At 38.0% G+C, this 23,428-nt stretch overlaps 1 protein-coding gene across 1 annotated transcript in view; it reads right to left on the minus strand.

The window, feature by feature from the left end:
• Positions 1–17,494, minus strand: part of LOC119419114 (coiled-coil domain-containing protein 148-like) — a 39,037-nt gene extending 21,543 nt beyond the window's left edge. The window contains exons 1-8 of the mRNA XM_037686416.1: positions 17,440–17,494; positions 16,938–17,059; positions 10,480–10,583; positions 8,945–9,036; positions 8,696–8,838; positions 3,531–3,626; positions 2,203–2,375; positions 1,735–1,873 (exon numbers count right to left, since the gene is read on the minus strand). Coding sequence (XP_037542344.1) covers positions 1,735–1,873; positions 2,203–2,375; positions 3,531–3,626; positions 8,696–8,838; positions 8,945–9,036; positions 10,480–10,583; positions 16,938–17,059; positions 17,440–17,494 — 924 coding nt within the window. The remainder of the gene's footprint in view (positions 1–1,734; positions 1,874–2,202; positions 2,376–3,530; positions 3,627–8,695; positions 8,839–8,944; positions 9,037–10,479; positions 10,584–16,937; positions 17,060–17,439) is intronic.
• Positions 17,495–23,428: the final 5,934 nt, after the last annotated feature.

Raw genomic sequence — 23,428 nt, forward strand, 5'->3', positions numbered from 1 at the left:
ATCTAATGCAATAACTGGCTCACCTCAGTGCCCCATCTGACATGTACAGCCGCTCAGTGGCCAAGAGGACTCCTCACATCCACGACACAACTGCTTCCACATGCTTCCATCAAACAGGCGTTACCAAGTCCCGCTGGCCAGGAAGAATATTTACAAGAAATCATCTGCACTATTGTCCTTAAACAAAGTTAAATAGACATATCTTAATGGTGTTAACGAATGGAGATGAAGTGTTTTTTTTATGCTCTATTGTTGGTTCTTGTGTGTGTTTGATGAATAGAGCGTGTCAAAGGAGAATTTCTGCCACAATTGTGGTAGACAATAAAGTTTTATCTTATCTAATCCAAAGGACTTCATCAATCTGAGGAGCCGCACGCAAAAAAACTCAGTCCCACAAGCAGCACACACAAATGTGCTAGACTAGTCAAACTTTTTCAATTGATGTAAACATTAAAGAATGTCAGAAAATAGCATTTTTAAAAAAAAATCTGAATATTAATAGCATCTCAGCATTTATGCACTTCATCCGTAGGATTTCAGAAAATCAGCCTATAGCTCCAGCTGATTATCCAGTTAAATGATGACTAACAGCTGGTTTAGGTGGAGACACAACCCCACCTGCTCTGAGAAAGTGCAGAAAAAGACACGTCTCCTCCCTGCAACACCCCTGAGGCTGAACGATCACAGCTCTAAATGCAGCACCCAGCTGGAACTGATATGACGACAGGTCTCTCTGGGTGCCGGAGAGGAAGGAGGGAAGGAAGAAAGAGTGGGGGCACCGGGTTGGTTTCTGGCGGTTGTCATGGTGATGCTAGGTGGCAGTGTGTGACATGACGCATCCTGCAGCGTGCTGAGCAGATCATTGTCCAGGCTTATCTGTGCACTCGGTTCAGGGCTACATTGATCAGGGAGCCGGGAACTCAGACCTGCGTCTGACAGGAGTGACGGGTGGGGGCACAGTAAAAAATAAGGCAGGCATGTGTGCATGTTCAACGTGCACAACAAACATGGAAAGGTCAAACTGGCAATAGATAAGATTTACAAAAACAGAATATTATTTTGATATCGTTTGCTTTGAAAAATGTTTTATAAACTCCAGTTTAATTTTTATTTTTGAAAACTAAATTACGTCAGGACCCTACAATCGAAGAATGCTCTCAACAAATCTTTGCTAAGTAAATGAGGTCCTGTCATGATTAATTTAAATGTATTATTTGTCTAATTTCTTAGTAAATCTATTAATCGAGAAGTTTGTTAAATTTATAAAATAAGGACAAATAACTTACAAAGCCCATAAATACAGACTTTATTATAATAGTTACAAGTTTCTAAAGCTCAAAAGTCTAACTGTTAATTTGTAAAACGTACTAATTAAAAAACTTTGTTTTAATTTAAACCTTTTCAGTCAAACAACTTCTTAATTAACAACTTTCTTCAAGTCTAATAACAATAAGTCAAGTCAGGTAAGTCCATAAAAATAAAAATAAAAACATTAAGGGTTGACCAAAATGCTGTTTACGTAAAAGAACAAGTATAAATTATTTTGTGTGCACTGATTTGTTGAAACATATAGACAATGTTTCAGCTATAGCTCTGCATGTGTGCATGAATGTGTGTGCACTGTATTATGTCACTTGTATTTGATAAATTAAGTTGTTACATTTTAATTTTAAAAATGCATTGGGCACATTGTAAAAGTATCTTATTATTTTTATATTTAGTGAAATTACTAACCAGCTCTTGTCTCGTCCTCTCGGGGAACTGTCTCCGCAGCATGTCCGTGCAGAGTGCTCTGTGGTTGGGTGTGTCAGGAGTGTACATGGACACTGTGAACTGGAAAAGTTCATGGTCTTCTGGACACCAGCCACAAAACCTTACAGAAATTCAACACAGAAATATGTAATAAGAAAGAAAAATGTCATGCAATTGTAAATAAATTACTAAGCAAATGGTCCTAAAAATGCTGCCTCATGGAAAATGATATAAAGTAATTTTACATAATCAGCCTCCTGGCGAGAAATCCCCATCTCAATCAACAGTTTGTTTAGAAGTGAGCTAACTGTGGCAATTTGCTTCACTTTGTTCTGTCTAGTCAAACCAGAATTCTGCTTTAGATGTAATGTTTTATCGTATTAATCAACAAAAAAAATTCAGATTTAATGTATAAGCACTTAAAACTTTAACTTCAGCATTCAAGTTTACCTGTCAATTTTCTGAAGTTGCTCCTGCAGAGCCTGCAGTCTGTTCTGGTACCTCTCTGAGAGGGACTGGAAGGCCTGGACCAGAGAGTCCTTCAGCTTTGGGTAGGGGCAGTCCGCCTCTAAAACCTCTTTGGGAATGCTTTCTGGGTTCACTGCAGCACTAACGAGATATTTCTAAAAAGCACAACAAAAGCTTTCTTGAGACATTCTGTACAACTGCATATCTTAGACATGTTTATTTCTATGGTAAAGTTTGGATATTTTAATAAATTGTGTATTTTGTTTTCTGAAGAGAAAAGAAATAAAACAAACTGAACCAAGAATCAAACATGATTCAGTCAAATTAAATGGATTTGGCCACAATAATTAAAGGTTTGCTTGAAGAAAAAGGCATAGTTATAGAACAATGACCATCTCCTGCCTTTTGATATAAATACTCGGAGACTATACTTTTTTTTTTTTAAATCCAGCCTGGAAACTCACTTATTTAATTTGGCTTCTTTATTTGTTTTTATTTGTGTTTAGCCTATTGCATTGTATTTGTTGGGTTTATGTGTGATTTTTATGTTACTTTACTGCTTGTGAAGCAATTTGGTCCATATTGTTGTTTTTAAATGTATTAAATGAATAAAATCAACATTGGCATCTTTCTAACTTTTAGAACTGCCAATGGAAAGTCTCCTCTAAAAAGATCCTGCACAGAATAAAAAAGACAAGACAGCACAATAATATTAGTTTGTATATAAATGTAATTCAGTCTTTAATAAAGGTGAAGTTGAAAATTGTCTGGCTTCAACCACAGCATGATAATATCAAATATATCTCAAGCTATACATTTTTTTGTTTATTCATTTTGATTCAGTAAAATGAATAAGTAAAACAATGATCAAAGACTGATGGCACTATTGAGTTATAGGAATAATATACCAGAGTTTTAGAAAAAGATCACCTGAACGTGAGAAGAGATGAAGTTATAGCTGATTAGGATAAACTTTGGTCATTTTTGTGTTTGCTAAGGCCATTTAGTTGCTGTGGCCATCATGAATTAGGTTAAATCAGATGTAGATGTACATCCAAGGAATACTTTCTGAGTCTTCAGCTAAAATCTGTGAAGTGGTCCATGAGAGATTTCATATATGCAAACAAACACACAGAAATGGACAAAAACAAGACCAAACCTTTACATTCAATAATTTGTCCAATAAAACAGTTATGTGCATTGGTAGCACTCGGAATTGAATACTTCTCAAGCTCAAAAACAGTATCTTAACTCAGTATGAAAGTGGTAAGAATTTAATAGCTATGTAGAACAGATGGTGACAAACGTACCTCCAAACCCATGTCCAAGATCTCGTTCTCCACAAACAAACACTCTGCATGAAGCTTTGCAAGTGTGTCATCTTGCTGATCTTTCACAGAGTTTATCTGGTAATTCAAGGATAAAAATACAAATTGCAGTAACTTGGAAAAATATAACATTAAATGGATGCATCAATCAGAGACAAATAAAAGTCAAAGCAACAACAGCACGATCGAGGAAAAGAAGATATTTCATGTGAAATCATTTTATTATAAAACTGCTGATGCATAAAATCAGACTGTAAATTATATTTATTGAGCATATTGTTTATGAGCAACAGAAACACCAGAGGAACTATCTGACAACAGGTAATCAGACACATGGAAGAAATTTCATCTACTGGGCGGTATCATTGAACAGGTTACCCATAAGCAGCAATGAGACTGCAACAAGGCAGAATGAATATATGAGCTAATGTGAGGTTTAATGTGAAGTGACTTTGACTATTATATTTAACAACATGAAGTAAACTTACTAGATGCATTGATTGCCTTTTGTAAAGCATCACTCATTTCCATGACATCTTAGCTTTAAAAAATTTTGGCTTTCATTTGAAATACCCAGTTATGGCAACATAATTACAAAGTAATTTCTTCTTCTGAAGGAAGAAAATAGAAGAAAGAAGAAAGGATGTGAAAAAATACTAATAAGCCGAGTCGTGGTGGCTGTGTTAGTGTGTGAGAGGTCAATACAAGCTAACGAGAGAAGAGGAAGGTATGTGAAAGAAACAAGCAGCGAGCTACACAAAGCTGACAAAGTGTCGGGCAGATGGTTAAGACTCGTTATGGTCTGTCTTTAAAGACTTTGGCTAACTCCTTAATCCCACCATTCAACTCTAGAGCCTGCAAAAAGCTTCTGAGAGTTAAAAGAAACCAAATGACATTGAGCAAGAATTTAATTAATGTTTTAATACTTTTTTTTTCATTAAACTTTGTTGTATTGTTGTGCAAGAGTTGGCTATTTTACACCAGCAGACTCTTCATATAAGACTCACGCTTGAAGGATTTCTATGACTGGATTAAAGCGCAGCCAACCAGTCAGCTGAAATCAGGAAGTTGTAAATTACAGTTTTTCCTGACAAATATACAGTAAATTGATGGCTGCTTCAATAGCCTCATACCGGGTCAGCTGCATTCTGGTCCAACGCAAAAAGTCTGAGCGATGGCGAGGTCAAGAAAGAAGCATTAGTTGAGGCTGCAAATGCAGTTTTCCGTGATTTCAAAAATAAAAGAGTTCGTGGCAGGCTACAGTTTCTCACAAGTCGACCGCAATGCATGGACCTGCAAAACTTTCCACACATGCAGGCAGAATTACAACGTCAAGGGCAAGATGTCACACAGCTCAACATTGCACTGTATGACGAGCAGGTTCAGAGCATCTTGTCAGAACTTGAGAGATGATTTATTGGCTTTGCACCCATAGATCCTGTTGTCAGCTACATGTATTATCCTTTTGGAAATATTGATGTGGATGACATTGTGTCCAGATTAGTGTGCTGAAACTCTGGTGCTGAAAAATATATTTTGACACTACAAAATAGCATTGGGATCAAATCCAGAGCAACACCTGGCATGGATAGAGAGTTCTGGAGTCTGCTGTTGGAATAAAAGTATCCTTACATCAGAAAATGTGCTTTGAACTTGACAGTACATTTGGATCAACCTACTTGTCTGGACTTATCTGCTTTCTCTCACATGAAAATCATCAAGCCCAAGAACAGATCCACAGTGACCATCTGGTGACCTGCCTATGTCTTGCAACCACCTCATACTGCCCTGGCTTCCTCCTTCCAGTGTCAGAAGGCCCACTGAGGTAGACACATACATTTATTTTCATGTTATAGCTTGCATAATATGTTGTCTCTTCTAGGCCTGTCAAAATTGGGTCTGTTGTTTTTAATTATCTATCAGGCCAGACTGTTTAAAACTCTGACTGGCAACTTTGTGTGTGTTATGACAGGGCAAGTAGGTTTCTGCAAGCTGCCAAATTCAAAAGTAGATCTTGGTTCAAAAACGTTTGGACACCCCTGCATTAGAACAACAGCCACAGCAGCCATTGGAGTTCTACTGGACCTGACTCCACTGAATTTGTATATCTAGGGGGAGGCCTCATCCAGTGCACTGAGGTTATTCCAGTCTGGTAGGTGGAGAACAGGGCTTAATTTGTAAACTGATCAATGCCGGAACACAAATAGGGGGCGGGCCAGCCGGTGGGGTGGGTGGGTGCTGGTGTCCTCCCCCAGAAAATTTTAAATAACGTAGATGGGATTTCCTGCATGTCGGTATATTTTAATGGGTTGTTAAACATCTATGTTTACTTACATTTGTAAAGACTCTGCTTATGCTTTCATTCAACCTTTATTTATACAGGTTAGTCTCATTGAATCATGAGGGACTGTCAAGCATCTGTCAAGCATTCCCCAAACCCCTATTTGACAGAACCATCAAGTAAGTCTTGGTACTTGGTAAAAAAAAACTGAAAGTTAAACTGGGTTTCTTTTTCAGAAACAGATCCTGTCTAACTCTGAATGCTAGGAAACGTCTTGTATCTGTGACTTTCCTTCCCTCTATTGATTATGGTGACATTATTTACATGAATGCTCCTACAAGAACCCTGCAGATGTTGGATGCTGTCTATCATGGTGCACTAAGATTCATAACTGGCTGTGATTATTGTACCCACCACTGCACCCTGTATTCACTGGTTAACTGGACATCATTAACTTCACACAGACTCTCCCACTGGTACATTTTCATCTTTAAATCACTTCTTGGTCTGCTGCCTTCATACATCTCCTCCTTCATGTCTCTGCGTGAGTGCAGCTACAGCGTGCGCCCTCAGGACATTATTACCTGCAGTGTTCCCTCAGTGCGAACTGAACTAGGCAAAAGGGCCTTCTCCTACTCTGCTCCTGTTTCTTGGAATATCTTACAAAAAGATCTGAAGGTCTCGACCTTGACCTCTCTAAGTGGCTTTAAGAATCTGTTGGACTCCTGGCAAGGACCAATACAGACATGTTCCTGTTTTTAGTTTTCTACATTCGCCTTAGAATCTAGTTGTTTTTTGTTACTTTTCTTTTCTTTTTTACTTTTCTTTTTTTTTAGCCATCCTATTTGTTAAAAAAAAAATAAAAATTGTATGACTTTTTATAACTGTTTATTGTTGTCGCTGTTGTCCATTGTTGTCATCATTCTTTGTTGAAATCATGTCTCTCTTGTAAATGAGTCCTCCAGGCTCAATGGGATTTACCTGTCTAAATAAAGGTTGAATGAAAAAAGTCAGGTTCGGACCCGAGGGACGAGCAGGGACAGTGTCCAATACTGTTCCGCTCATTGTTGTCCAACTCCACATGTGAACCTCCAGGTGCCTGCCTGCAGATGTCTGTGGGCTCCTGCCTGCATACGACTGACTGCCTGGTTAGCTCAGCACTCACCCCCACCACTCTTTTAGGGGTGGATTTTTTTTTTTTTAATGTAGATGCAGAACTGCTATTTGAAGAGGCAGATTATATGCTGTTGTGTTTAAAATGAGTGTTTACGTAATTATTTTCAGTTTACATATCCAATATAAGTTTATTATTTTCAAGGCAGTCATATTTGTTCATAACTTTATTATTAGTAAGCCTGAGGGTTACCGGATCCAATCAAACAGTTACTGGACAGCACCCTATCAATATAAGAGTTCCTGGATCCTGTTCCAGCAGGATCCAGCTCAAATTAAGCACTGGTGGAGAAGCCTATCTGACTTGCAGCATACTCAAAGCTGAGACTGGGCAGTTGCTGCTATTCCAGTAATGGCAGGACCCGGAGACATTATGGTAAAAAAAAAACAACTTTGAGCCAATGTTAATTAACAACTTAACTTTGTTGGATTTTTTTTACCTGGATTATTGGGCATGAACTTTGATGTTTTGAACCACTTTGGCCATGGCTGCCTCAAATGAGTTGGCGGGGGAGAGGGCGGACTCCAGAAACCATCTTAGCACCATCAAAATGGTTGATCCACTATGTGAGTGTGCTGCTTATAAAACTGAGTTTGTTGTGGCTCCTCGGACCGATGAAGTTTTTTGGATCAAAGAAGAAACGTTTTGACAAAAAAAAACCCATCCAGAGGACCTGACTTAACTTTGTTGGATTTTATTATCTGGATTATTGAGCATGAACTTTGAAACTTTGAGCTAAGTTTTCAGACAGAGATTGAAGACAGATCTGCCTTGAGCAACTTCTCTATGGTAGGCCTGTCTCCCAATCGATTCTACTGTTTTACAGATGGATTTCTTCTGAAGGGGTCAGTAGGTGCAGGGGTGCTGATCTTGCACAACTACAGTGAGAGAAAGTACAGTTACCTGCTGAATAGTTTTGCAACTGTATCTCAAGCCGAGATATATGCAATTTGCCAGTGTATGGCATTTCTCAAAGACCTTCAGTGTACAGAGAGGGAAGTTTACATACTAACAGATAGCCAATCTGCTATTAGAGCTCTCCATGGGACACACTTTGTATCATTACTGGTTTGGGAGTGTGCCAAAGTAGTCAATCAGCAGTGTTACTGTTATATGGGTACTGGGATATACTGGTATTAATGGTAATGAAAGCGCTGACTACCTTGCGAAAGCTGGCAGTCAGGCCCACGTCAAAGGATCAGAGCCTGTTTTAGGTATTTCAACAACAGGCTGCAGAACTGCTCTACACACTCAATCTGTTGGAGGGAGTTGGCAGATTATAGACAGGCACAAGAACTGATTAATGGCACAAATCCAAGGTTTGGGAACACTCTTATTGGCAAGGAAAACTTTAAGTACACTTTTTGAAGTTCTAACTGGGCACAACCTACTCAACCACCACAAAATAGTGATGGGACTCCATGACAAGGGTCTGTGTGATGTTTGTGGCATTGAATTAGAGACCTCTTTACACTATTTAGGCTATCGCCTGGCTCTGAGCTGTTCATCAGAAAGAATTCTTGGGGAACCCTTCATGGATCACGAGAAGCTCAGATTACTGAGTATTTCAGACCTTGTGTCCTTCCTCCGAGAGACACGAGGTTTGGTGTTTTTTGGAGAGAGCAATGGGCACACCTAGAAGGCTCATATGGGTTTTTCATCAATCCCCACTTACTGCACTAATAACAATACCTGTTGTGATACTTGTTCTCTGTCTGATGAAAGTTCCTTGAGTTGTACGTTGTTCATTCTGAAGCGCAGATCATCTTTGAGTTGATAAACTGGCTCAACAGTGGCGTTCATGAATGCATCTTGTTCCATCTTCAGAGATAGCTCTAAATGGCAAAATTAAACACAGATGTGCACACACCAGCACATTAGTATACTAAATGTAAACAGCAGAGTCTAGAAGCGAAACATTTAACACTTTTAGTAGTTTACCGTATTCTTGAAGTGAGAAGACCGGAGTGTCTGTTATACTGATAGGTCTGATGTGATTTATAAAGTGGTGGATTTCATCCTCAGCTTGCTCTCTGTACCATGAGAGAAAAGCAGATTATAGTAACATGGCACTGTAGCAATACAGTTCATATAGTAATGAAGGGGGTGAGGCAATTGGGTATATAAATTTAAAAATTGAGTCCCTTAACTCAGATGCTGTTTGTGTCTAACACGCCAACCCCACCCAATTCCCAAATGTCAGCTTATTTTAGGATAAGATAATATTTAACTAAACACTGAACTAAAACCAACTCTAAAACATTGTATAAGTTGGTAAATTCTTAAAGTATATGAAAATTTAATGCTGATGTTTTATTTACCAATCTAAATCTGCATACAGCTAGAAAAAAAGTTAAACTGATATGATATTTAAAAGACCCATCATTTTCAAAAAATTTTTTTTGAAAGGATGCATATCACACGCTGCCTTGCATGTCCGACTGTTAGACCAAGATCATCTTATGTTGAGAAATGATGGAATGGCCAAACCTTGAAAATAATTATACACAGTCCTTTGCTATATTGCAAGTTGTCAGTGTGTTTTGTAAATGACTGTTACTACCACATCAAATTTTAGCTCAATATCTATAAAAGTGACTGAATTATAGAAATGTTTCTGTTGGCAAATGATTAACTGTGGCATCTGTCTTGAATTGGATCGACTCCTAAAGTTATTCAGTTTTAGATGTTCCTCCAATGACTTCTTTCTGCAAGTTAGAAAAACTTCCAGTGGTTCTCAAGATATTTTACTAACATTAAAGACAAATGAACATGCACGCACAGACTTGGTGGCGGGAAATAAAAAACAAAAGTATTTGAGTCGAAATTAAAAGGGCCTGTGTTGGAAGCTTCCCATAATTATGGACTTTTTTAAAAACCTGGCTGAAAGGTTGTCAAGCTTGTGAAAATAAAAGTAGCAGCAGTAACCATGGGGACATGCGCTCCAGTTTCCCTTTGTGACAATGTGGCGTTTGAATCCCAAGGTATTCTAACTAGAAGTATGTGCGGACAGATGCAAGCAGTGGCACATCTTCATGACTTGGCTCATTACTGAGGCCCATGGTTGTGTACATCATTAACCTTGCGTGGCTCAGACATAGTCATTATACAGCCAAACAAGCTGCACCCCAGAGCCAGCATTGCCCTTCTCACTTCACAAGGCATGACGGTACTGGGCCCCAGTCCCACACTTCTGCCTCAAAACACAGAGGGACAGACTCTTAAATCCTCACACAAGGATTACCATCCCCTTCTCTCAAGCTTAAATTCACAATCACATCCATCAGAAAATCAGCTTCCCTTACCTTTTTCTCTCCTAATACATTTTCTTCTTTTACACCCTTTTAAAGCTCTTTTTTTCCTCTAAAGATTTCTGTCTGGGTGCAATAAAGGTTTAAGTGGAATGGTTGCTTTGTGTATAAGCTGATTTAGAAAACTGCAGCAGATAATGGCAGGCAGTAATAGAGGGCTCTTACTCAGCCTTTTGCAGCCTGGGGTGTTCTCTGCTCCACACCTGTCTGTGTTGCCGTAATAAGGAGCTCTCCTTGGTTGCCTTGGCTGCACAGCAAGTCTTCTGAACCTATAAAACAAGGTTTAATTCTTTGAAAGAAAAAACTGTTTTCCTGCACCAAAAAGTAAGGTCAGAATAAGGTCTGCTTGATTCCATTTGGACAAGATTTTATCTGTGGTGCTTTAATACAACAGTTTTCTAAGCACTTTGTGATTAAAAAAACCCCATAACTGATCAGAAACACAAAACAAGTGGCTTTTTTATGCATAAAACATGTTTTTTTTTCCACGTCTGTGCTCATGGACAAAATTTTCCAGTGACATTTGCTGTAGTTTTGAATAGCATAACAGTGTTTTGTGAGAGTTTAATAAACTGAGTCAATTCAAGTGAAACAGCCAAATAAACAATGGGAAATTAAAATTATCAAGCAGACACATGCATGAGACACAGGGCATGCTACTAAGAGATTAAGAGGGAGGTAATGGTCCTAATCTAGTTTCATTTGTTTTGAGTTTCCATCGTGCAGCTCCTTCAGAGCGCTCACAGTGCAGCCATTCATTGACTTAGATCAGTGTTTTTATGCGCAGGCCAGTGATTCAGGTAATTGTACAAAACAACAATCACATACAAGAACATTTACATATGTACAGTATAATTTGTTTAAAACATTTAATCCTTGGATGGGCTCATGTAGGAAAAAATATTAACACCACATTTATTTTTGTACATGTTCTTTATTATGTTATTTTTGTTATTTATTCATTTATTTTTTGGTGCTATCAGTATTAAAGCTATAGTATCACTGTTATGTACTTGCGACCTGTCCAGGGTGTGCCCCGCCTCTTGCACAGTGATGGTTGGATATGAGCACCAGTGATCCCCGTGACCAAAAAAGGAAAAATCAAGTAAAGATACTGGATGGATGGTGCTATCAGTAAACACAATTTTTATTGATAAAGCCTAAAAATCCTTCTATTTTTGTTTTTGGTTTGAATCTTTCATAACTGTACAGTAACATTACTACTCTCAAGTGTTCCTTAGGGAAAAAATGACCATAGGGAAATCCCTTTATAAATGCACTTTCTGATCCCATAATCATTAAATCATAAAATAATACATTATTTTCAGTAATGATTTTTTAATATATTTTACCTCCATCTCTATTATTTTGGTTTAATAGAAGTTCATTCAGTGATGCTTTGCTTTTTACATTTGAGAGTCTGTGTAAAAAATTACCAGGATGGGCTGCAACTTACCCCAAAAGGGGTACCCTACGTATTTCCCGGCTGGACGTTGCAGTCAAGTTCTGTCTCTCATCTCGTCCGACAAAATAATTTTTGTTTGGACGTAAATAGCAAAAAACAAACTTGCATGTTGCACAAGTGAACGTTTATTAAAAAAAAGAAGTTCCACATGCATGCAAGTTGAAAACTTGGACATTCCATGGTTCAGAACAGCTGACTCCTAACTGCGTTACTGAAATCATGACATCAATAGCAAATTTGCAGGTTTGCAGATGATACAGCAGTGGTTGGATGCATCACAAATAATGATGAGTCCAGCTGCAGGCAGGAGGTGGAACACCTGGAGAGCTGGTGCAGGAAGAACAACCTTCACATCAATGTGAAGAAGACAAAGGAGATGACTGAAGATTTCAAAAAGAGTAAACACAATTAACCACCCTCCTACCCCCTCGAACATAGGAGAAACTGTGGTGGACGTAGTCTCTAGTTACAAGTACTTGGGTGTGCACCTGAATGACAACCTCAGCTGGAGCAACAACACTACCAGCTGATCAAGAAAGCTCATCAGAGACTCTACTTCCTCATGCAGCTGAGGTGAGATGGACTGGGAAGCTCAGTCCTCACCTCCTTCTACAGGTGTGCAGTGGAGAGCATCCTGTGCTCCAGCAGCAACGTGTGGCAGAAAGAAAAGCGCTGCAGAGAGTGGTGAAGGCTGCACAGAAGTCTGTTGGAATCAGCCTCCCCACCATCACAGACATCTACACCTCCAGATGCAGGAAGAGGACCACCTGCATCATGAAGGACCCCACTCACCCAGCACACACACTTCTTGCCCCGTTCCCCTCAGGCAGGAGGTTGTGGAGCATTAAGTGTAGAACCACTAGACTGAGGAATAGCTTCTACCCTGAAGCTGTAAGACTAATAAATCTCTAACCAGAAAAATCACTGTGATGCCACTTTATTTGGTGACACTTTATGCCACTTTAGCTGGGCTTGCAAATTATCAATGCTGCTGATTTCTTACCCATAAGCTGCTATATTCATACCTATCTCTTCACAACAGACTCGTGTTTGGGCTGTAGTTTAATACACCATATTATTTTATAGTATTATTGTTTACTGTATACCTTAGATCTTTGTATAGTGTTTCTATTTATACTTTATATTTTTGCTATGGGTGTAACTGGGACCCTGATGATTTTGTTCTACCTCATGTACCACATGTGATGAAAATGACAATAAACATTAACTTGATATAAATGTGCATGTGACAGGAGAAGGGTGGTGTTTTGAGAAAATAAAATGTATATGTTTTGTGCCTAAAACATTGTAATGGTGTCCATATAAATTTAGAGAGCTGCATTGGACACTTATTTAAAAAATGTCATGGATTTTGTCACTTCCTTTGTTTAGCAGGAAAAAAAAACCTACACTTTGAGTAAAACATCCATTAATATACAATATTCTCACTGTATCCTATTTAATAACAGTTGCTGTGTTTTTCAGCTTCTATTAACTAAAAGAATAATTGTAAAAAAAATTCAGCTTATTTGAATAAAACCGGTGGCACATAACATCACTCATCATCACTCACAAATAGAAGACTAAGTGCAGAGGGTAAACTGCACATGTGAATGATGATGTGACATGAGCAGTTAAATGTCAGGCACTTTTGCAATTTATTGAACTACATGTGGATATGCTGTTCTCAGTGTGTAGCATATTTATGAAAAAGGAGCTACGGTTCTCTTTACAGAAGTTGTACTTTGCTGTAGTGTAATTTAAATGATTGGTATGTAAAAAAGTATCCAACATTACAAATCCTTAATAAAACACAGTTATTTCCTCCTCTCCTCTTTAACCATCTTCAAAAATAAATAAATGAATGACTAAAAATAACCTCTGAGACTGACTGAATGACTCGGTTTTTTTTAACAGTATATACATTTTAAAAAAAATCCCTGCTTGGTGCATAATTTGGCACATCTAAAATAAAAAATATATATATAAACATCAAGTGCTGCCGCCATATTTTGAATCAATCAGTTTATTAATCTGAGCAGACAGCCTTTCAGAAGAGGGACCTTGAAGAGACAGGAGATAAAACAAAGAGACAACTCCACAAGTACAGTACAACAGTACAGCAACATATAGAACGTCTGATTTTGTGTTTCTAAGTTAAAATAAAGCTAATTCAAAGCATTGTATGATCAAAACACTACTTTACTTTCTTTGAAAGACTGAATACTAAATGTTATCAATATCAAAATGATTAAGCAAAACTTCTATTCTTTTGATTCAGGCTTATTTAGGTCTGTAATCAGACCTCTTTGAAAATAATTTGAGCAAAAAATAAAAACAAATAAAAAGCTGAAAATATGTAATAAAATAAGGCGTTTCTGCAAACTATTTAGTTAGCCAAAACGAAGTCAGCTCTGCTGGCCCTGCCTGTTAATGCTTTAAATTAGAACCAGTCCTAATTCTGTCAATCAGCCTCTCCAGCGGACACACACTGCGTTCAGGGCAGACAACATGGCTCAATTTCTTACAAATATGAAGCCCTATCACAGTGGGTTAAATTCGGCTGGGTCATTATTATCATAACTTTCTATGATGTGAAGTATTTGAAATATGTTTATTCCTTGTTGGCTTTTACTTTGTTTTTGTAAAAATGTAATTGTAAATATCATAATTACTTTTTCACGTTTTGGTACTTTATTTTGTACCCTTGTGCTTTAGTAATTTCTTATTTGTTTGTTCTTTGTTTTTAGCGAGTCAAATCAGTTCTTCTCATCCTGAGCATTTCATTGTACTGTTAACCTTGTGTTAACCTTGCATATGACAAATAAACATACTTGTAATTTGAACTTGAACTTTGAACCACATTTGTGAAAAACTGTATGTACATTTCTTTTCAACTTTTCCTTACAAAAATAGAAAGAAAAAAAACCTTTAGAATCACTAATTGTTAGCTCTCCCACTTTGATTTAGTTGTTTTTCTAAAAATGTTCAGATTAAAGCAAGAATGTTACAATGGCCAGTAAATGTTTGCTCTTTAACTCTTTAATGTCACAATAAAGTCATAAAGTTTTCACACAGAAAGACACATATACCGCAATTTCTGGTCTATAGAGCACACCTGACTATAAGCAGCGCACATTAAATTTAAAATAAAATGCAATTTTGTACATAAATAAGTAGCGTTAACGTACAACCTACTGAATGAACACAACAACTACCAGTAATCAATGGAGAGAACAGTGCTGACAAAGCTACCGCTAAATGTGTTTGGTGGCAGGAAGCTTGTTAGTCCAATAGGAAAAAAATTGCTGTAAATTTTATATATAAAAAACAAAAACATAAATTAGTCACAGCATTGTATATATGGGGTGCCGTTTGTAAAGTTGCACAGTCAAAAATTAACATCAATATTTTGGTTTATTTAGCTTTTAATAAGAAAAAAATAAGTTGTTTTTTTGTCTTCAAAGTCATATTTTCTCCATGTTATTCATACATTCATAAATGTCATAGTTCCCAACTAAATATTTAATTTACAAGATAAATATTTAGTTTACAAACAAAATACTTAACTTGCAAGTTAAATATTTAGTTAGTAAAGTAATATATTTTGGTACAAATTAAATATTTAATTTACACCTAAATATTTAGTTTACTAACTAAATTTAGTTTACTAACTAAATATTTAATTTCTAAGATAAACATTTATTTCCTAAACTAAATATTTAATTTGCTAACTGAATATTTCACTTAGACCTAAATATTTAACTAGCAAGTTAAACATTTAGCTAGAAAATTATAAATTTAACTAACAAGTTAAATATATAGCTAGAAAGTTATATATTTAGCTAAGTTAAATATTTAGCTAGCAAGTTAAATGTTTAGGTCTGAGGCAAATATTTAGTTAGCAAATTAAATATTTATTTAGGAAATTAAATGTTTGGTTTGTAAAATATATATTTAGATCCAAGCTAAATATTTAGTTAGCAAATTAAGTATTTAGTTTAGGAATTAAATGTTTAGCTTAGAAATTAAACATTTAGTTAGTAAACTAAATATTTAGGTGTAAATTAAATATTTAATTTATACCAAAATATTTAGTTTCTAACTAATTATTTAACTTGCAAGTTAAGTATTTTGTTAGTAAACTAATACTTAGTTGGGAATTATGATATTTATAAATGTATGAATAACATGGTGAAAATATGACTTTGAAGACAAAAAAAACCCCTATTTTTTTCTTATTAAAAGCTAAATAAACCAAAATATTTATGTTAATTTTTGACTGTGCAACTTTACAAACAGCACCCCATATGTATAAGCCATGGTGTCCAAAGCATGTGGAAAAAGTAGCGGCTTATACACGGAAAATTACAGTAACCTAATACCCTGTATATCATTTAGAGCAGCACTGCTAAGGGTTTCACATACTGAAACACTGCCAGTTCTTTGCTTGAATACAAAAAATTATTCCATACTTGAAGCTACTTTATATCATTTACTTTCTATCTCATCACCAAAGAGAAAATCTCACAAAGCATTTCTTTCAGCTGGGCAGCTGAAAGTGAACATAAAGCCATGTCTTATCTAAGGTATACAGAGAGCAGCATTGGAAGGAGCCAGCTGGATGATGCTGAAAACATTCTGACACAGTTCATTTAAAACAACGAGCTAAAAGCCTAATCAACACTGCCTCTTGCAGTAATTGTTTGCTAAACTCAGGGTCATAATTAAAAGCTTCAAACAGCGTTTTTGAAAACTACATACAACTAATTTAATACTCATGAAACTGCTACTGCTACAGTGAAACTACTGTTCTATTTCATGTTATTGGACAAAAGTAATGTTATAAATGTTAAGCAATGCCTTTTCAAGCTAAATGGAATCCCTTACAGAGTGTGGTGTTGATGAAAAGTGGAGAAAAAAGTGGACAAATTGCACTATTCACTAAATGGAGACATGCTGTGTTATAACTTCACAGTTAACTCAAGTTTGTGCCAATTCATGCTTTCTCTGTGAACAATAATGAGTGATGTCGCTGCAATACCATCTTTGTATTACAATGTCAACCAATATACCAGGAATTAATTTTGTATGCATCGTTCTCACATAATATTGATCTTTTTTAAATGCATGGATAATTCTGATAACAGGAAGTTACCTTCTGTCCAATCAGATCCACCTCCAGGCGTTTGGCATCAAAAATGGCTTGCAGTTTTTCATAATCAGTTGGTTTGTACTTGGAGCTGCCAAGACCGTTTTTCATTCTCAGTGTCAGTTGTTCTGCATGGATGAAAGCAAATAATATGGCTGAATCAGGATCACCAGAATTTTCTAGACTTTTATGTCTTAAGTTAAATCTTTATGCTGATTTCAGGGAAAATCATTTTCTAGGAAAATAATAGTGAGAAAGAAAGATGGACTGCACCTACTGAGCACTAACGGATCATTTGCATATTTCACAAATTACTGCAGAAAGTGGAAGAGAACAAACTAATAGTATAAGATTTATATGATTTAAATGCAACTATGGCCTGAAGCGAATAAAATAAATGTCTCCAAATCTTGGAAAAGTTAAGGTTTTCAAAGGATGAATTTCCAGTTCAGTGGACCACTGTTTCAGAAGTTGCCCATATTAAAGACCAGTTTTTCCAATTACTTACCAGCATCTTCTGGTTTGTAGTTTGTGGCAAAATGCTGTAGATTTCTTCCACTCATTTTTGTAGAGCTTTATTCCTGTACTCTGCATAAACAAAAAGAATTGCTGCATTAAAAAAAATCCATCCATCCATCCATTATCTTTACCCGCTTATTCCATTTTGGGTCACGGGGGTCACTGGTGCCCATGACCAGCAATCACTGTGCGAGGGGTGGGGTACACCCTGGATGGGTCGCAAGTCCATCACAGGGCTACATAGAGACAAACAACCATTCACTCTCTCACTCACACCTAGGGACAATTTAGAGTTACCAATCAGCCTAACATGCATGTGTTTGGTCTGTGGGAGGAAACCGGAGTACCTGGAGAAAACCCACACATGCACGGAGAGAGCATGCAAACTCCACCCAGAAAGGCCCCCGGACCGGGATTTGAACCAGGACATCCTGCTATTTGAGAGGCAACCAGTGGTGTAGTCTACGTAATACGTGGAGTATACCCACTAGAAAAGCTTCAGAATTTCAGTATACCCACTTAAAAGTGCCCAGTGATACAAGACATATCATGAGGCACGTGTCATTGATATGTTAAAAGCTTCCGTAACAATTTATCAGTATGCAGCGCTTGTTTATTACAATAGCTTATCCAGTAAATTATTGTATAATTAATACTTCTGTTTACTACTTCATACTTGAACATGTTTTGGTTTGATACTGTTTCATAAATTCTATAACATGTTTTTAATACAAAGCCAACTGCTGTACAAAGTTTGTTGTACAAAGTATATTTATTTAAATATAAGCATCAGAAAAATATTGGAAATGTTCAATATGCATAACAATCTAAATAAATTGACGATTGCATTGTACTAAACGGTGTACTTTGGTTTCTAAGTACAGTATACCCACTACAAAAATGTAGACACCACTGAAGGCAACGACTCTACCAGCTGTGCGACGGTGCTGCCCGTTGTACACAACAAAAAAGTCAATTTTCTGTTGAATGGTACAGAATTGTTAATAATATTCTGTAAATAAAACAGTTAATTAAACAGTTAAACAGAAAAATAGTTGTGGCTGCAGTGACAATAACCAATAAAATGAAACACATACGCAGTAATGCATGTTAAAAATAAATTTAAACAACATGTAAATTTTACTGTGCTTTAAAATACTTTAACTATGAATATTTATTTACTCTTTTAGTAGAAAGAAGGTTTACTGAACCACGTAGCTTACCGCATGCTATCCTTCAACAGTGTTAGGATTTGGTAACCACGGTAACAGCCATCTCTTCTTTTCATTGGTTAATTTACCGACACGTAAAATGCTGGGAACGCCCCAAGTGTCTACACAAGCCAATCAGGAGCCCCCATTGGTTTCCCACATTCCCACTGACGTCATGCACGCTCCCCTTGCCTGGGATTGCTGGTAGTTGCAGGGAAGGGGTTGTCTTCTTCCCTCGACCATGGACACGAGTTTCGTTCTTCGTGCATGGAAGTAAAGCGGCTGGACTTTACAGATGAAGTTACACGTTCCCATGTAGACCCGAGCTGCAGTTTCTCCAGCGCAACAACGGTCCTCCTAAGGTTTGTGAACGTTTTCGACGCCTCATTATCAACTGCGAAACTGTTTTGGGCTAAAATGTTGCGGAGGGGAGAAAAGGAAAGCATCTCTGCGCGAGGAGGAGGAGGAGGGAAGACTCAGAAAGTCTGGGATTCACCCTGAAAAGAAAGTGTTTTCATTTCCGTGCGTTTTCATTTGCGTGCGTTTTATAAGCCAAGCTTTTTAAAGCTTCTTCACAGCAGGGGACAATCTAAATCTACGCTAATCTTGTTGTGAGTGTTTCACCGCGGATACCTTTGAAGGGGTGCTCGCGCTCAAACCGTTGCTGTGAAAAACTTGGCTTCATGTAAACGCAAAAGAAGAAAAAAAAAAACGCTGTGACGGTCTAGTTTCTTGGAAAAACAAAACACTTAACTCTCGTGACCTTACAAACGTGCTGGGAAAGGTGAAGGCGAATGCAGGTGAGCTTGGAGTTAGGGAATCTCCGGAATGCGACCTCGCGCAGGGGCGGAGACCCGAACTCTGCCCCCACAAGATTGACTTCACCTTTATTAGCTCCCTCGTTTACCCGCTGCGTTCAAACTACGCCATATTTAATTACCCTAATCTGCATTTTTTTTTACCCAAATGAATTTATTCGTTATTTTTTTGTACCGAAACCTTATTTGTACTTCCATTGCTTTGCACTTTATCTTTGTTGCTGCAATGACCTCCAGGAAAAAGTCTTTTTTTGCATGCATACATTCAGGCGTAGTGTTCCTAATAGGTTATATATGTCTCAGATTATTAAGCTTACATTCTACATAGTATATTCATGATCTTTTTTGGTTATTTTTTACTACATATCTGCAATTAACGGTTCTAGCCTATATATAATTAGTAAATAAGCTCATAGCATAAATTGTTCTAACTGCATGTACACGTGATCAAGAGGTAAAAAGATATATGTATATATTGTCTCATATATTTTATTAACGGGCAGCATGGTGACGCAGCTGGTAGAGCTGCTGCCTCTCTGCGAGAAGGTTGCTGGTTCAAATCCCGGTCCGGGAGCCTTTCTGGGTGGAGTTTGCATGTTCTCTCCGTACATGCGTGGGTTTTCTCCGGGTACTCCGGTTTCCTCCCACAGACCAAAAACATGCATGTTAGGCTGATTGGTGAGTGAGAGAGTGAATGGTTGTTTATCTCGTTTGTCTCTATGTGTCCCTGCGATGGACTTGCGACCTGTCCACTGCTGGACATGGGCACTGGCGTCCCCCATGACCCAAAAAGAAAGAAGCGGGTAAAAGATCATGGGTGGATGGATGAATGTTTTAACAGAAAGTGCAATGTCCACCATCTTTACCCGCCTCCTTTTTGGGTTGCAGGGGTCTGGTGCCCATATCCAGCAGTCACCGTTCAAAAGGTGGGGTACACCCTGGACTGGTCGCAAGTCCATCACAGGGACACATAGAGACAAACGAGACAAACAACCATTCACTCTCTCACTTACACCTAGGGACAATTTAGAGTTACCAATTAGCCTAACAGGCATGTTTTTGGTCAGTGGGAGGAAACTGAGATAGGCCCCGGGATTTAATCCGGCGACCTTCTTGCTGAGGGGCAACAACTCTACTGTGCTGCAGTTCTTTATGGAGTATGGAATGTCCATGTGCTGAAGAGAACGCCTCACACCTGCATTAAGGACCTTGCATACGCCATCCAAAGCCACAAAATCGTTTCTCATTGGCGTAGTTGTGTGACAAAAATCGCGTTTTGCTCTCAGAGCAGCTTTGCCTGCTCCTTCTCGACACAAGGTCAGGGCTGAGCTTTTTCTCACAAGAGTGTGTGCTAAGTATTGTGTGATTGGTCAGAAGTTTGTGGACGTGTTCTTCAATGCAGAAATGTGCTCGGACTTTCAGCTTTATGTAAACACAGCAATGAAGGCTACTTATGGGACAGATCTGGTTGGCAGGCCACAGACTGATGAAGTCTTCTGGATGGAAGACGAAACGTTTCTCCCTTAAAGAAACTGGTCCAGATGAAATGATTTAACCTTTTTTTGTTATTCAGCTGTATGCCTCACTAAATTAGTCAAATGGCCTAAAACTTCTGGATGGATATTGTGCAGAAGTTGTGCATGGAGGAGAAGTCTGTCTCCTGAGAAGTTGCGCCTTCTTCCTGATAGATTTGTGGCCAAACGGCGGATGCAGGGACGGAGTGGAGACTGGCGGGAATATACCCGTGCAGTGTTGTATACTGCAGTGGGAGGAGTTTTCCAAGAGCTATGCACTCGTGTCTCGTGGACTATGAAAGGTCTGTGCGAAAACGAACATCCTGCAACCATGTCACTTGCAAGTCGATGTTCGGCTTTGTTTGGAGTATACTGGACCCCTTGGCAAGAGCAGACTTCTTCACATCTTGCAGAGTATAAAGAAACCTTCACTCTTATAATTCCAACTTAACGTTGTCTTCTTGATTATATGCTTGTCTGGTTCTGCCATATTTGTTTACCTACACAGACTATAGCCTCTTTTCCATAGCTCCTCTTCAGCACGACTCGACTTGTTTTCGGTATGGTTTTGAGCCCTTTTCCACTATCACTTTTTCATGGAACCGGCACCTGTTTTAGTCAATGTACCAAGCGAGCTGAGCCGGCACCAAAATGTGTCGTCAGAACACTGTCGGTCACTGATTGGTCAGGGGGCAGTCACTAGAGGGGTTTGAACATTTTTCAAAACATTCGATCCGCCATTTGCAATTACCGGTGTTCGAACTCGAGCAGCGATTGAACCTATTCTTAATCTTTTAAAAACAATAATGACAACGTCGTGGTCTAATGCTGAAGTGCAGGCGTTTTTTGTGCTTTGTGGCCGACGACAAAATTCAGAGCGAGCTAGATGGAGCTCCGCCGGTCCTCGACTTTCTCCGGTCCTCCCCACCAGAGCCTCGGAGCCCCCTCAGGCCATGCAGGACGTCATCTCCCCAGCTACGAGCTCCGCCGGTCACCACGGAAGACCCTCTGTGCTGCTGACTCGCAGAAGGCCTTTGCCTGGACCCCAGTCTCACGAGATCATGAAGGCCGAACTCCGATCCTGGCAGACGGGTGGACCGGGACGGGTCTGGGACGGAGGTGCTGCCACTGCAACATCACCACATTGTGCTGCCGCTTCAGGCAAAAACAGTGCCTTTTATATCGGCGAGTTATTTTAATGGAATGGCCGATGCCCGATATTGAACTTTAACGCTAATATCGGCCGATACCATGCCAATAATATTGTGCATCCCTATTTTATTTTATGGTTTACATAAAGTATCTTTAAAAGTACGAGTATTAAAAAAAAACACAGTTTGGGCTCAAACAAGTTAGAAGAAAGAGACAACCCATCATTAAAAATTCACTAGTTTCACTTCAAATGCAACAAAGGAATGGAAATGAAAATTGGACATTTACCGGTATATTAATTCTGAAAGCAGTTTTTATACATGTAAATAACAATGGTTCTCAGTGGAAAACTAAACACTGCCTTAAACAATTAATGAGTCCATTGTTCATTTTAACTGGTCAAGCACGTAACATTTTTCTTATTCCATCCTTACTGAAAATTTGACCAGCTGAATGAGCCGATCATAAAATGGTTTGATTTGCTAAACATGTCTTATGCAACACAAAAACCTTTGCTGGGTCTTCAGCTGTCCTTGAAATCCCACTCTGGGAAATGCATTTTCTCGTGGGAATGAGTTACTGTTTAAACCAAAAGACTGAAGAAGCAGTCAGTTATTTTCGTAATGTGCAGTCAGTAAACGTTTCATGACAATTTCCAAATTATTTCTTACTGCTATTGTTTGACCTCTTTGCATATTCACTCAAATTGTTGAATTTGCATAAAAGCAGTCAAATAGAAATGTCATTTTACATTTCCATTACTGCACCCCTTTATTTTAACTTTCAGGTTCTACTAGTGCTTTTTTAGTCACATGGTTTTGGTGACTTAAAGGCACCAACCATATTCTTCCAGCAACAGTGGACAACAACGACATCAATAGACAATCAAAAAAATGCGTACAAATTAAAAAAATTTTAACAAGTGAAAATAAAATGGCAATTAAAAGGATAATTAAAACGAAAAGTAGCGAAAACACAGCTAGATTGTAAGGTGGTGTAGAATACTAAAAGCAGGAACATGTCTGCATTGGTATCTGAGTATCTGATATGATATATAATATATGATATAATATGATATGATCAAATATCTGAGTAACCCAAAACTGTTTGGTTTAGAACAGCAGCACAGTTTGAGTTTTGTATACTTACATCAATATATTGTTTTTAAAGATGCAAAGTCATAAAAATAACTTAATTTATCTCTCATAGTTTTCTGTCCAGAACACATTCAATATATATATATATATATATATATTATTTTATTAGATTTTTTGATTGTGTTC

Source organism: Nematolebias whitei, chromosome 13 (assembly GCF_014905685.2).
Source record: "Nematolebias whitei isolate Nwh7 chromosome 13, NemWhi1, whole genome shotgun sequence".
Taxonomy (NCBI): domain Eukaryota; kingdom Metazoa; phylum Chordata; class Actinopteri; order Cyprinodontiformes; family Rivulidae; genus Nematolebias; species Nematolebias whitei.